The sequence below is a fragment of the Ictalurus punctatus genome, chromosome 5, assembly GCF_001660625.3.
Source record: "Ictalurus punctatus breed USDA103 chromosome 5, Coco_2.0, whole genome shotgun sequence".
Taxonomy (NCBI): domain Eukaryota; kingdom Metazoa; phylum Chordata; class Actinopteri; order Siluriformes; family Ictaluridae; genus Ictalurus; species Ictalurus punctatus.
In genome coordinates this window covers 19,745,179-19,761,897 of record NC_030420.2, presented here as the reverse complement: position 1 = coordinate 19,761,897, position 16,719 = coordinate 19,745,179, and the positions used below count along the sequence as shown (strand labels likewise).

Sequence of the window (16,719 nt, the reverse complement as noted above, 5' to 3'; positions counted from 1 at the left end):
CACCTCTACTTTTGCCAAAAGGCAATCATACATTATGAGTTGGTCCTAAGATAATCAAATCATCTTGAATAAAGAGTAGTTTCTAGTATCAAAATGTAAAACTTCACTGTCTATGTGTACTGGCAGTATTCAAGTCATGTGGACTAGATAGCAGGATTAGGAGCTTGTGGGCCTCAGGGTAGGAACCCAGTAATTTGAGGAATATGAGAAATAAGAAAAGGAGAGACCAAAATTTTTAAGGATTGTAAAGCAACACATGAAAAACTTTAAAATTCTCTCAACATTATTAGTAGTCTGGCAGGGCTAACTAGTGTAACATAAAACGAAACCTACCTCCTCAGGCAAGTACTGTATATACTTGACTTTCAGGTCAAAGGCTAGAGGTGATGGACCATGGGTGTTTGGTGAACTTTAATGGTAATGCTGTATCTAGTATATTGGTATCATTTTCAATAACCATTTACATTAAAAAAAAAAACTTTAATTCATACACTATATAAATTTAAATGACTTATGAGCATTCCCATTGCTGGCTTGAAAAGGATAAACTCCATGAAAACTCTCCTAGAAAGAATGTTCTTGCCACTTTTGCACACTCTGGGCTGCTTTGAGATTGAAACAGTATAAATCCATTAAATGCATGTATTTAGCCATTAAGCAGAGGCAAAATGAATTTGATGTGCTTCCATGGAGGATTGTTTGAGATGGTAAGCAGGTTTGCTGATACACAACCCCAAAACCTAGTCAGCAAATTTAGAGAAATCCAGAATGAAGCCTACCACAGTACCAAACAGGGTTTAAGTAGTGTGGTGATCAGTGTGTAATACAAACAAAGTGACCGTAACAGGTGGCTTTGGCTACAGGTCAGTATTCAGGAGACAAAGATCTCTGGGTGGTGGAATTCCCAACAGAAAATGGGCTTAAAATACACCTTTCAGAATTGTGTCAAAATGTTTTGTATTTCCATGATTTGGTTAGAATAGAACAAATGTATTCTGTAAGCTGCTTTTTGTGTGGGTGGGTATGAGTGACCGGTGAATATATGTACCTGAAACTGCTCCCTTGTCTTGTTTTACTCAACAATAGAACATGAGTAAAAACAGTATGGTAATGTGCTGCATTAACAGTGCTTTTTACAATGTTTTAATTGTTACATCCGCATACACAGTCATGCACCATGAGCTAATAAGAGACTAAAATGTTGCACTAACAATTTCCTATAGTTGACAAGTAGTATAAGATAAGAAGAGTATTCAGGAATAAAACCCAATAACACTAAACTTGTGATCTCTCACAAAACAGTAAATGTGTTCTTTAAATGTTGCGTAACTGATATCATAACACTTTACATGTTGTTTAATGGTTAGCTTAACTCTTTATACATTGCTGAACTGCTAGCTTAACTCTATATATGGTGCTTAACAGCTAACTGCTAGTTTTATCAGAATTTAGCTTAATGTAAATAATCTAGCTAGTGATCATGGACTGTTTTACTTGACCAACTAACAAATGTTTTATTTGCTTAGTAATATTTATGCAATCTAGCTACAGTTAAAGTTGTTTGTTTTTTTTTTCTTCAATGAATTGCCAATCACCACACAACATGATAGTACAAAGCTTTTCAAATGTTATGATTGTAAATGTCCCACAGGGATCTAGTTTGGCAAACAGGTTCCTCACCACAGTTTCCATCAGATTCAGACTCACAAACAGTCTTACTTTAAGTCCAGCATAAGCTTTTGGCAGCTTTATAACAAGCCAATACATACACATACATTCTGAACCTCATTAACTAACCAGAGGAATTGCTAAGGAATGATACAAATGGAAGGCCACTAGTCTATGAATTAGCTGTAAACAGAGAAAATAAAAATAAAAAAATACTTAAAATAGAACCTTTAAGAAGTAATATCCTGGTCAGGCTCTGTCCAGTACCTATCCCAGGAGCACTGGGTGTGCGGTGGGAATACACCCTGGACAGAATATCTATCGTAGGGCAGAATTCACATGTACATTCACATATTCACTCACACCTAGGGGCAATCTACCATAGTCAATCCACCTACTAGCATATTTTCCCAGAAACCAGAAAATGGCATGTTGGAGGAAACCGGAGAATACCCAGGACTCCACACAGACAATAGCCTGGGTTTGGGATTGAACCAGGGACTATGTACTGTACACCGCAATGCCAATTTAAACAAACAAAATCTTTAAGAATATATATATATATATATATATATATATATATATATATATATATATATATATATATATATATATATATATAAAAATCACCTAATTTAAATTTAATTAAATTCAATGCACAGCTAAACACAAATGGTGACTGGACTGCCTGTGTCTACTTGCAAAGTATGCTCCTGATGCTCAAGGTTGAAAACATGTCTTATTTTGTTCTCTCGTCCTTGTCCCAAGCACCTGCGAAACAATTCGATGCCTATAAAGTGAAGTGTTCAGAAAATGAAGGATAGCACACATATCAGTGAAGTGTGTGAAAAGTGTATCCAGGCCTCTTGTACTCCATGTACTTATAAATCCTCAAACAAGCATTAAAATGTATAAAAGGCATTTACTGTAATTTAGTGTAATCAGCTTGTCTATTTTCTGAATTTACTTTGAATGTCATATTTTGGACAGATTTTAAAATATCAAAATACTTGCATTCATTTGCTGTGATAAAAGTTAATTGGTGTTGGTTGCACTGATGATCATGACAGCTACAGTCTGTTTGCTCCTCTGCATTTCATCAACGTGAAGAAAAAAAGCTATTTCAAGTTACTGATTTCTATTTGCAGTACAAACACTGTTTATTCTGTTACTCCTCGTTTTAGTTTTGACACTTTCTGCTGCACAGTTGTCAATGAATTAAATGCCTCTGTTCAGTAGTTCAGGGCCAAAGTAATCAGAGGAAAGTGTATATGAACTAAAACCTACCTTCCTGTACTGCCTGGAAGGGGTTGTTCCCGTCCACAAACTCCACCGAGAAGGTGATCTTCTCCGTCTCAAGGATCTCGTTGTTGAGGTTGAGGTCGGCCACCGCCATGCGGAACACCTCGTCATCCTTTTTGGCAGACTCATCAAATATGGCCCCTGAAATTAAAGTGAAATCATAAAATGAGAAATAGTAACATTTTTGGCATGCTCCCTCATGTCTGGTACTGTTTTAAAATGAATTATGGAAATAAAAGCAAATGTCACTGTCAGGTACTAATGATAATATAATTGAGCAGGTGCCAATAATTGTTGCACACCTATATTTAACAAAGATATACAGTATCTCACAAAAGTGAGTACACCCCTCACATTTTTGTAAATATTTGATTATAACATTTCATGTGACAACAGTGAAGAAATGACATTTTGCTACAATGTAAAGTAGTGAGTGTACAGCTTGTGTAACAGTGTAAATTTGCTGTCCCCTCAAAATAACTCAACACACAGCCATTAATGTCTAAACCGCTGGCAACAAAAGTGAGTACACACCTAAGTGAAAATGTCCAAATTGGGCCCAAAGTGTCAATATTTTGTCTCCACCGTTATTTTCAAACACTGCCTTAACCCTCATGGGTATAGAGTTCACCAGATCTTCACAGGTTGCCACTGGAGTCCTCTTCCACTACTCCATTACAACATCACGGAGCTGGTAGTTATTAGAGACATTGTGCTCCTCCACCTTCCGTATGAGTTTGCCCCACAGATGCTCAATAGGGTTTAGGTCAGGAGACATGCTTGGCCAGTCCATCACCTTCACCCTCAGCTTCTTAGCAAGGCAGTGGTCATCTTGGAGGTGTGTTTGGGGTCGTTATCATGCTGGAATACTGCATACTTGATCTGCTTCAGTATGTCACAGTACATGTTGGCCTTTATGGTTCCCTCAATGAATAGACGTATGAGTGCTGCCAGCATTGCTGCAGAGGTTGAAGGGTGGGGGGTCAGCCTATCAGTGCTCAGACCATACACCGCACACTGCATCAAATTGGTCTGCATGGCTGTCGTCCCACAAGGAAGCCTCTTCTAAAGATGATGCACAAGAAATACTGCAAACATTTGCTGAAGACAAGCAGACTAAGGACATGGATTATGAGACCAAGATAAACTTATTTGGTTCAGATGGTGTCAAGCGTGTTTGCCGGCAACCAGGTGAGGAGTACAAAGACAAGTGTGTCTTGCCTACAGTCAAGCATGGTGGTGGGAGTGTCATGGTCTGGGGCTGCATGAGTGCTGCCGGCACTGGGGAGCTACAGTTCATTGAGGGAACCATGAATGCCAACATGTACTGTGACATACTGAAGCAGAGAATGATTATTCCAGCATTATTCCAGCATGATAACGACCCCAAACACACCTCCAAGACGACCACTGCCTTGCTAAAGAAGCTAAGGGTGAAGGTGATGGACTGGCCAAGCATGTCTCCAGACCTAAACCCTATTGAGCATCTGTGGGGCATCCTTAAACGGAAGTTGGAGGAGCACAAGGTCTCTAACATTCACCAGCTCCGTGATGTCGTCATGGAGGATTGGAAGAGGACTCCAGTGGCAACCTGTGAAGCTCTGGTGAACTCCATGCCCAAGAGGGTTAAGGCAGTGCTGGAGAATAATGGTGGCCACACAAAATATTGACACTTTGGGCCCAATTTGGACATTTTCACTTAGGGGTGTACTCACTTTTGTTGTCAGCGGTTTATACATTAATGGCTGTGTGTTGAGTTATTTTGAGGGGACAGCAAATTTACACTGTTATACAAGCTGTACACTCACTACTTTACATTGTAGCAAAGTGTCATTTCTTCAGTGTTGTCACATGAAAAGATATAATCAAATATTTACAAAAATGTGAGGGGTGTACTCACTTTTGTGAGATACTGTATATATTTTTTTTGGATAAACATGTGTTGTGTTTGCAATCGTTTGATATCTATGAGAACAGAGTATTTTTGTGATTTTTTTTTAACAAAATATCAAAAGGCTAAACAATAAAGACTTCATTGTTAAAAAATAAAGACAAATAATTTTTCACAGACTTCTTTGCTCATATGTCCCAGGGGTGCCAATATTAGTGAAGGGCACTGTATATAGATGTATCAGTTCAATAAGGAAATAATGTTAATGTAAAGTATGTAGGCTGTGTATGTCAAACTTTGTGCAGGTAAAGCCTAGTAGAAACAAAAACGAGCATCAACGTCCCATTCTACAAGACAAACTCATGTTCAGAAGACATCTGCCAAATGAAAGCCTGTGATCAGTAGTGTGATTCTTAAGTAGAATCACTGTTCTCAGAGGTTGAGAAAGCTGAAAGAACTTTCAAAAGACAATTCGCCTGCCATGCTGCCGTAAAGACACATACTTTTTTTTTTAATCCCCCGCAAAACATCATACAAACATCTATTATCTGTTGCAGAGTTGCCATAGAAACATAGCTCAACATGGAGGTTTCAAAAATGTACACTGAAGTTCCATCTTATAGCAGCACTTGCGTCACCTTTGTGGTTAGAAACGGAAATGAAACAATCAGAATGTTAATCTACACTGTAATTAGTAGATCTAAAGGAAAAAGCTCTTCCAGTGGCCTTGTTGCTTTTGTGCAAATTTAAAACGACTGAATGTACATGGCCCTGTCAGATATAGATACTAAGATACTATGCAATATGTCTTTATGTTGGATCTAATTAAGCTATGACTTTAATGCAGTATTAGATAATGAATAAATATTTTTTAATTGGGTTCATGTTATATACCTTCTTGCTTGTCTCCTGGTTTGGCTTGCTTTTGCTCCAGGTCCACACTGGCCAAGTCGTTTACTCATTACTGTCACCTATACAGAGCTTGTTTCTCCTGGATCTTGTTCTGTTGTCAGTGCTAAGATAGGTCATTTATTCATTTGTCTGCAAAAACCTGCATGTTTACTGAAGTATAAGCTGAATAACTAGTGAATATATGCTGATTAATGGATCTGTGGTCCTCTAGCCTTGTTTCCCAGCTTCCTCAGTGTCCTTAGCCTGCCTGTGTATCTGACTCTGGAAGATTTACCTTTGTTAATCTTGTCTGATGGTAACTGCAATGGATTATGACCATGATTCTTGCATAAAACATAAGCGACAGAGGCTCCTTATACATTCTACTGCCTCTGGAAGCACATGTTAGCCTTCACCTGCCCTACCACACTCAGTTGGTATTTGTTGTATGATAAGGGAGAGCTGGCTGGTGGGTGGAAATTGCCAGACGAGTAATTGGGGAGAAAATGGAGGGAAAAAAATAGAGGTAGGTTATACACCCCTGGCTAGAACTGTGACTATAGGAACTAGACACTACCATTATGTTCTCAGCAGTGCATTTGCAGCAAGAAAACATTGTGATTTGATCTTGAGGAAGTGTAAGTGCAAACCCTGTCTTAGTTATGCTGACAATGCCATCAGGAATGGACCTATCTTGTATGTCCTTAGAAAGTGTTAGGCGCCAAACGATTGGTCATTAAATGCAGATCCTAATCAGCTATGGGTTTGAAAGTGCTCACTACCAAATGTATACTGTAGATTACAATCAAGTGATTGCCCTCATCTGTGCCTCCCTCTTCGTCTTTGCCCACCTCTTTTCTCTTCCCATTTTTGTCTCCAGAGACACACAGAATTAACCAAAGGGCTCAGAGTCAAAAACCTGTTACCAAGGGCTACATGATAGGAAAGGTACAAAATGTGTAAGGGTAGGCTGCAAAAAAGTAGAGGGAGGGTAAAAGGAGGAATTGCTGGACTCCAGGAATTGCTGGGGGGGGGGGGGGGGGGGGTCATCACTTTCAGTGTGCTTTATAGTCTTACTCCTAAGTATCTGTACCCTGAAGATGCCTGTGCTTTGTGAACATCTAAATGATCTCTCTAGGTGACCTTCCATGGAAAAAGTAGGGCCCTTGACCTTCCAAATCCCAATTGAACACTTTTAGCTTAATGGCTACGATAATGTAGAATTCTCTATTGTATTTCATCCTTCAAATCTCAACTATAAACTTACAGTATCACATCTCTCTGCATCACTTTACCTCCTAGTTAATCACTTTTTCTTTCTCTTTTTTTACTGATTGTTGATTGTGTTTTTTATTACTATAAAAACAAAAATCTTATAAATGTCTGTAACTCCAGAAATCAGGTGAAGTAGTAATTATATCTTGAGATGTTATTGGGTATTTCACTTTAGGCATGGCCAAGCAATAACAAAACTAATAAGCAGGAAGCCTAAAGTTCAAAGACATTTTATGACATAAAGAAATGCACTCAGCTTACAGTATCTGGGCTTTTCCTAGAACTTTACTCATTAGATTTTATGTGATATGTTCTGTATGTGTTTGGACCCTGATCAAACTAGAGTGCAACACCAAGCATTTCTTCATGACCTGCACTGTGCTAATTACTGTAATGTCAATCAGCTTATCTTCTGTAGAAGAAAAAATGCTAAAACCATATTGATCTCCATAGTTTAATATGGCTTATTAAGCCACTCTATCACCTGAAGGTGGGCTCCCTTCTCTGTGTGTGTGTGTGTGTGTGTGTGTGTGTGTGTGTGTGTGTGTGTGTGTGTGTGTGTGTGTGTGTGTGTGTGTGTGTGGGTGTGTAAGAGCAGCTGTGAATGCTGATTTACAAGCTGCTGTGGTCCTGCTCCAAAAAGCTTGTGTGGCTGCAGCTCTTGGGCAATTGGATTATGAAGGAAAAGGCAAATGTCAACACATAAATCAGAGATCAGCATTATAGCATATCTGGCAATATCAGACACGTCAAGGACAACTGCACCTAAACTGTAACCTGACCACTTGTCCACCTTTAATTCAGGTCTGTAAATGTGGTCTAGAAAGTCGGTGTGTAGTGAAACACTGTCTGGTTCGTTTCTAGTTCATTTTACAAGTCACAATAAGGAAAGGTGTAAGAGTGTTGAACAACTGCCTGTACCAACTCAACACAAAATTTAAAACTCAAAATTCAAAACTAGCAATGTCACATTCAGGGCCAGATGTACATATGTGAGGAGGCAAAGTGCAAAACATGACTTGATGTGGGCGGGAAAATCTTGAATGTCAGACTACATATAGAACTGGAAGTCAGTGTGTAGAGTGTGTGGCATGTGTGGACCACCGAACGTATGAAAGTAAAAGTACATTTACTTTTAAAAATGAACTGGAGTAAGAGTATAAGGAATGATTTTGAACCTGGAGGAGATGCCGATATGCTGGGGGGGTTCAGGGGGCATGCTCCCCAGAGAAGATTTTTTTTTTTTTTTTAATAAAGCACTTAAATGCTCATTTCTAATGACTTTAGTCACAAGCTCTTTTAATACTTTTCATTGGAGAAATATTTGTAAAACACACAGACAGACGTAAAGGGTGACCAATTGCATTGATTTATAAAAAAATAATAATAATAATAATAAGATGAAATATAGGAGTTCTGATGTATGTCACTGAATGAAGCTCAATTTATTCATTAATATTACTCCAAATAGAGAATTGTTCATTTAAAACACTAGCTACTATAATCATTAAGAACAGCTGCTAGTTAATGTAGCTAGACACAGTACATGTTGAGACTTGGGTGCCATCCTGTGAGGATTGCTGTTTCTGTTGGTGAGCTGAAGCTATGAGTATGAGTTGGAGACTATTTTGCTATAGAAAAAACATTCCATTGTCCAGTGTGAACTACTATGGCAGTTCTTGATGCAGCAGCACTGCCCTACCATGGCGACGTTTTCCAGAATCATGAAATTGAAAACACACAGTCTCTAGCTCATAGCTCCAACTCACCAACAGTAGGCATTTAGTTTTATTAAGGCATTGAAAATATATGATTAAATCATGTTTGATGTACCAAAACAAATCATATTAATGTAACTCAGTTCAATCACATGGAAACAAATTAAATAAATTCAATGATCTTTTTTCAGAATGGACTTCTGTGTTCACCAGTTTTTTTTAATAGTGAAACTTTAAACCTAAGAAAAGAACAGAAGATTCCATTGGCCAGAAAGGCGAAGATGGAATTTATTCAACACTACTTTGATTAAGGACATTAATATTTACACATGCAGACATGAATCACCGGAGAAAAAAGTAATTAAATCAACACTCACTACTAAGCTGAGGCTCGAACCCCGGCTGCTGGCATTCTACACAAAGGACAATACCACTGTGCTAGCCACATGAAGTTTCAGTAAAATCTGACTAAAAAACACCTATCCAACGCAAACCCAAAGTAAAATTAATGCTGTTCTTGAACGATTTGGAGTACATGCATGGTCTGTTTTGAAAGGGGACACTGATTTTTTTCTCCAGAAGTCAGAATGACTGCACTGTAAGTGCCACTGGTATTGGGTAATAGAGGTTTGAACACACTGAAACAGAAGGGTTTTTTTTCTACATGACTTTCTTTTGCATACAGAGGCCTGTAGATGCCTACAGCTGGGAGCTATTACCTGGAAAACACAATTGGACCACAGCATGAAGCCTTTCCTTGTAAAATTAAAATTTGATAACAATACAAAATAAAATTACTATTTTAATTAAGTTTTTCTACGGGTATGTCCATGCGTTTTTCTATCAAAACCTTTTGGAGACTCCAAAGGGCCCTTGGTAACCATGTACAGTTAACTAGGATAAAAAAAAAGCTGCTACTCTTGATTTTTCTTACAATTTTCATATTACATATCCAGCAATCTACAAAATGTATATTTATGTGTATATTTATGTGTTTTCATATGTATATTCATACTTGAAACCTTTATGCACTTTTAAGCACTCTTGTGCCATTGGTTACAGAGCTTTACAAAGGGACATTTAAGTTGAAGTGTTGAAACACACCCATGAAGCAAGATATCATTCTTTTCAGTAGTTCACTGGCAACACGACGGTCCAGTCAGCTTCACAGCCGCCATTATACAGCTTGTGTTTTTCATGTAGGAAACGGAGAAGGAGCTTGCTGAACCATAAACTCTCATTGGATTTTGAAGCCTATAGACATGACATGGAAGCTCCTATTGGTTCAAAGGTGTCATTTGATAGGCCACAGCCTGGGGGCCATTTTGAGCGCTGTCTTTTAGGTGTGTTCACTCGCGCACTGTGGATATAAGGAGAAAAATTAGGTCTTCTGAGATAATTTGGAACGATGCAGCAGCTCTTCTTATAAGTTTATTGCTGTAAAACGATGTAAAAAGTTTTCGACTAAATATTTTTACATAATTGGATTGTTTGGACCTTTGGCAGTGTAACAAGACTGTTTTTGTCAGGATGTTATTCTTTAGTGGAGTGGTATCTGGCTTCATACGTGGCTCCGTTTGGTGTTCCTTTGTTTGTATACTGGTGGTCTGACAAAGATGTTGATTGTAGCTGCTGTTGGGAATGTATCTTTAAACAGTTTATATCACTGGAATCACAAGTTTCTTAGCTTTCCAACAGTATATTGCATGAGCACATACGTACTACGGACAGCTGTTTAAATGGCAAAGTTCTCCTAATAACGTTGCATGAAAGGACATTAAAATTCTGGCCGCTGGAATGCTAGCGCATACATTTCAACCATGTTAATTTAAATACTATAGTCATTGTACCTATTGTACCTGGCTCGATCAGACTCACTTTATACCATTCAATGTTGTAGTCTTGTAAACTTGTTTAAATTAGGTTAATCATAGGTTTTAATGAGAAACATAATATTTTCATGTAAACTATATTAATATTTTTTCTTAAATCTAACCGACCACACAATTTTTTTTTTCAGGCTCGTTGATGATAAATAACATTCTCTGCTGCTTTTTTCAAAACAATTCTTAAAGAGGTTCACAGATCCGTGAGCCAAGGAAAAGCAGATCTTAGGCTTCAGTAAAAGAAACAGCGCGTTTAGTTGGTAAAAGAATATATGCTGTACACAGTATATGTCCTTGCAAAACTACTGTATCTACTAGCAAGCCGTGTTTGTTCTAATGAAACATGACTGCCCCCTACTGATATTGTCTTTCCTGCGCCCGCAGCATGCCCGTGATACTGCATGATACCACCTGAAATCGCAGGATCTCTTTTCCTTTAACGCACATTGTCAATGGCCATATCTGTACATGCACCATAGGAAATCTTCCAAAATCAGAGTCATGTAGACTGTTATATACTTATTGTCATAGATACTGTTCCTTAAAATGTTCCAGGCACCAGATATTACACTGTTGCAGGCAGTTTCACTGGAATGTGGTAGGTTTTAGGTCTTCATTCATTTCTTACATAAAAATAGTAATCAGGTGACTGCTAACCTTCAGAAACTTTTGATAATTATCTGCACCGAGAGACAAAATAGTGTTTACAGTATATAACAAATATTCTGTCAGCACATTTTTTAAAAGCCTGTGCCTCTGTCAAGTTGCCATCACACATACTAAATGTCATGTATCAGAGAAGGAACTCTGAACTACAGTTCCCAGCAGCCACTGCACTACACTACATCACAGTCACATGACCACCTATGTCACATGACCATCTGCACGTTCTTGTTAAGGAGCACTCGTGTATATAGCCACAGTTTGCACTGGACTCCTTGCTTTACGTTTGTCTTTCTTTGCCGTTGTCTTTGTTGTTGTGTTTAGGTCTTTGGTGCTCTGTTTAGATCTTTGGTTTATGTTTAGTCTTTGCCATAGTGTTTTGCCACAAGGTCTTAGTGTCTTTTGTGTTTTTGTGTTGGTCTTTTTTTTAAACTTATTATCTGAATTTACATCTGTCTCCATCTCCAAATCGTTACACTAAAACTATGTACTAAAAGGTCTTGTATATCTGGCCCTGATTGTGCAAAGTGATGCATATCCCACCGTGATGATAAATACATAGGAAACATTTTAAATGCCACATTAAGGTGCACTTAAAAAGGGATTCGCCATTTCTTAGCAATATAAACAGAGCGGAGCATGTCATGTCAGCGCAAAAATGTGTAGCAGTCCAGATGAAAAATTCAAGAAGAGAGAGAAGAATTTATGACACTAGATCCATCAGCTTTAATTCCATTGGCCATGAAATACTTTACAATGCATTCCTACAATTCACCAGCTCAAGTGAGGCAAACGTTTTCTACATCAGCGCCTGCATGCCAGTTAGTGCAGCTAGTTACACTGTGCTGTTATGCTAGTAGAGGTGATCATAAGCATAACATGTAAAATGTCATACTTCATTTTGTAAATTCTCTTAATCTCTTCCTGCTAGGTGAAGACTGCTGCCATTCTGTCATGTGTGCATGATTGCATGTTCACTGCCATATATGAGCCACATAACATCACCCTAAAATGTCTCTACAGATGTCAAAATAACCTTTATTTATCAAGTTGGCAATATCCAACTTGACAATCTCCAAAGAGCATATCAGGACACTGTCTGCCAGTAACACTGTCAGTTGTGAAGTATGAGTAGCTGTGAGCTCAGTCTGTGGCCTGCAGTGATGATGAAGGCAGCATGGTAATGTATTAGTTGGTGCTGGCATCACGTTCCTGGTGAATCCAGCCCTCAGATTTATAGCCACAGGGATGCATCTCTCTCAGGAGGATGTGTTGTGTACACTGATGCCAGAGAAACAGGACTGGATTAATAAGGGTGCGTAGTAATGGACTGATATAATGTGATATGAAAACAGCAACACCAGGCAGAGTTTATCACACCGCCACTGGCCCGTCACACACAGTCAGCCATTAATAACCCAGTTTTTTGCTATACAGCCACGCAAAACCATGTCTTCTCCTGCCAGCATGAAAACAAAGAATTTAAGCTGAAGAATTGATTCAAATGTGAGATGAGTGGGATGTTCCTAAAACCAAACTGCTTGAGGCTGGTTACGTGCTGAATTTGGATAAAAATTCAATAAATAGATTTAAAAATGGCAGGACTACTGAAGTCCTTCACAGCTAAGAGGAAAGTAAGCAAACAATTTCAATACAGTTAGCTGAGAAACTTCTAAATATAAAGCTTTGAAGGAGATTAATTGAAAACGGCAGGTATGAAAGAACTGTGTGAGATAATCTGAGACTGGGCATACCAATGCAGATCTTGTCTTGCAGACTGTGAGATACAGAGGAAGTATTTTTCAGTGCTTGATGGTAGACAACTCAGAAGGATGTGAAAAATCACCACTGCTTGTCAATGATTAACATAATAACATAATCATCTTATGATTATATCACGGTTGACGCACAAGTGTAATAATTAATTGATGCATCATTGTCATTATATAAACTACATTCTCCTGTAACACCTTGAACTGACTTAGTAGCTAAGCAACACAATACTTAATAGGTACTTGCCTCTCTGTGCTGGTCCATTGGCATTCAGGTAGGAGACTCGCACAAATATTAAAGGACTTAAATAGCTGCATAGCTTTGTCTCACTGACAGTGCAGAGACTTGCTGCATAATATCCACCCTGAGACTTTTTTCTTTTTATAAATCCCCAAAAAAAACATAATCCTTGGCACAAGAATCAGCATGTGCCCACTTGATCCATCTGGCTTCAAACACACTACTACAAATTTTTACATTATTACAATATAAATTAACTTCTGTTCATTGTACATGCACTGAGCTACTCTGGATTCCTATTCCACATCACAGTCCTCTTCTGCAGCAATCTCTATTTATGATATTTAATCAAACCCAGCTTAGAGGAGACAGAGCTCTATGACATCATTAAAAGACAGTCACAACACCGATGCCTAACCACCAAGGCAAGACGGAGATAAAGACCCAGAGGGTTGCAGAAGGAACGTCACCTCTCCATAGGGCTAAGGGATTATCAGCACCACTCACCCTGACTGTTCTTAGCTCACACTGTGGTTGTGTCCTTGCCAATACTGCTTTAACTGGTTGATATAGCAAGTTTATATGGCACCATTTAAAGCTCAATAGTCTACTGGCTGTTTTAATGTTCACACAGTAGAGCCATAACATGGCACTCCTTTTGTTATGTTATGTGTTTTGTGAGACATTTATGACCAGGATTGTTCATTTAGCCTTATTCTCTAATGAATTCCAACACTAAGCACTGATTCTGAGTGCAGGTACCAGCTAGCCAGCTATCTGCCAAGATTTATAGTAATTCACTCACTCCAAATCCTTCATTTAAACATGCTGTAAATGAGGCATGCAATGAGTGCTACTGTTTAAATCAGAACCGAGGTTTGTTTTCTCTGAAATCCTCTTAGATGCCATGAATGACTTTCATTACTGTGCAATCAGGCACAGACAGTGGACAATGGATGCATTATTATCATTATTGCCAGATCAAAGAACAGGCAACCGGCTATTAACCTGAGACAGCACAAAACCAATAAATCCATGAAGAGAGCCGAAGTAATAACCCATTTCTCAAGACAATAGCTAGTCATCTTCCCTATCACTGAGGGTCAGTGTGCCTAAAAATATATTAATGGCTTATCAGCTGTCAATAGTTCCATATTTAGTGAGCACATCTGACTAGTGCACGAGGTAGAAATAGGATTTAGCTCACTCGACATCAATGCTTGATAAATCTCAACTTGGCCTTCGTAATGAAGGTTACCAGAAGACAACAGAGGAGAGAAGGGGTACAGGAGTGATTGTGAATCAAGCTGAGAAAAAAACACTGCTCAGGAAAGATACTGCTATTTCCAAGCATATTGAGAACAATATGATCAGGGCTTAAAAGTGCTCTGTAAAGAATTAGCTGGCCATGGGCTTTCTGGCGCTGGGAGAGCTAATGTGCATTATCTCCAATATTTATGCCACAAAGAGGCCTGGTGATGGCAAGAACAAGTTTCAACTGAGCCAAACCACCCAGAGCAGTTTGACCTTCCACTGTTGGCCAATCTGTGTGTGTGTGTGTGTGTGTGTGTGTGTGTGTGTGTGTGTGTGTGTGTGTGTGTGTATCTGTGTCTGTCTGTCTGTCTGTGTCTGTGTGTCTGTGTGTGTGCAAAGCAGAGATGTTTGGAAGTATAGCCCCACTTGTCTGCTGGTTCATTTGAAACAGAGAGAGTCAGCACAAACCTGCCTGTTGTTTTATTCATCACTGCAGTACATTTGGCTGGCCTGGAGTATAAGGATGGGAATAGGAGAGGGGAAGTGAGGAGAGGGGTGTACAAAGTAGAGATGAAAACAAGATAGACTGCCATCTCCCCCAAAATAATATAAGTGTTTAAAAGCAGTGTTCATTAATACTCATGTTGGAAGCACTGTGCTGCCGAGGTCAGACTTCAAGTGGACAAAACAAGTGCTTGCGTTATAACAAGACCAAATTTAAATGATCTAAATGTATACTAAAAATAAAGTCGGGGATAATAAAAGCAATGTGTAGTCCAATAAAGTGAGTACAGCTCAAACAATACTCTCTACACTGACAATTCTGTTTCTGTTTTGAGGCAGATGGTTACGGAAGGCCACTAAATTTAACTGCACACAATAGTGCACATATGGTCTTAATAAAAGTTATCAATAAAGTACTGAACACTGATGAAGTGAATGGTTTTGTATAGAGTAGTTCCACTTCCACTTCATGTCATATAGCCTCAAGTAATAACCAGGCTAACCCTTTTTTTTCTTTTACACTGAATTTCACAACCAATCATCACATATGTTTAAATTTGGTTTTAAATGGCAATCTAAAAAGTAATAATGATCATAAGATCATAAGATCATTTTGATCATAAGAAATTAGCCTTCTCGGCTAATTCAGGTATAAAAACAGGTTTTAAACGGTTGACCTCTATAGCTTTTTTCCAAGAGCTATGAAGTGCAAAACAGATTAACAAAAGCCACATCTGAGAACTAAATATGAATCAAAAATATAACAGCAAATTCAGTAACACAAATTCAAAAAAAAATTAACAGGAATGAAACAAAAAGAAATAATTACATCAAAATGCTAAACACTCTTAATCATATGATTTTCTACAATAAAGCAGGTGTTTGTAGAGAACACAGCTGTCACAGAGTGGATGCTGTTGTCTGCTGTTTAAATTAACTACAAAACAATGCATACATGAAATTAATTATTTTTTTGTCATGTATGTTTTGTCTGCAGTTTCTGGCTGGATTTTGCAGGTCTGGGATGAATATTAGGTTGTTTTTTGTGTAATCGACACAAAGTCTCTACCCTTAAAGCTTCTTCCTTTGACTGGTCCATCTTTATATTTATTCTCACAAAAAAAAACTAGGCTTCTGTGTCAATCTATTTCCGTATAAACAAGCAGCAGAAATATCTTACTGTACTTATGATGTAGCTGTGTCTACACAAAAAAAAAATAATTTTTTTTTTGGGGTGGTGAATACGAAAAGCATATTCCAACAGTGTAAAAAAATGATAGAAATCAGAAAAATCATAATTGTGCATTATGCATTTTATAACATGTCAGCTAGTCCGGGGTATTAGAGCTCCATATCCGAAATTGGTTTAAGCCCTACATGGTGCCACATGCTCGCCAAAGCAGGAGCAAACAGGACCTAGAGATAGTGTCATTAATGGCTGTATAAGGTGCATGAAATGTGTCATTTTCTCCCACCGAATGGTACTTCTTGCCAGTTCTTTCATGCCAGATGGAACGCCAATGTATAAAAACATTATTCACAGGAAAGAAAGTTGGGGATGCTGGGAATGAAAATACCCTTTGCACCAGATGTCAACTTTAGATGGTCATTTGACCAAAAAACAGTAAATGCACTGTGTATGCAGAGCTTTAAA

The 16,719-nt window shown here is 38.3% G+C and overlaps 1 protein-coding gene across 1 annotated transcript in view; it reads right to left on the bottom strand.

Annotated features, from left to right (window-relative positions):
* grid2 (glutamate receptor, ionotropic, delta 2) overlaps window positions 1–16,719 on the bottom strand; it is a 522,151-nt gene that overhangs the window by 454,611 nt on the left and 50,821 nt on the right. Inside the window, exon 2 of the mRNA XM_017468976.3 lies at window positions 2,956–3,111. Coding sequence (XP_017324465.1) covers window positions 2,956–3,111 — 156 coding nt within the window. The remainder of the gene's footprint in view (window positions 1–2,955; window positions 3,112–16,719) is intronic.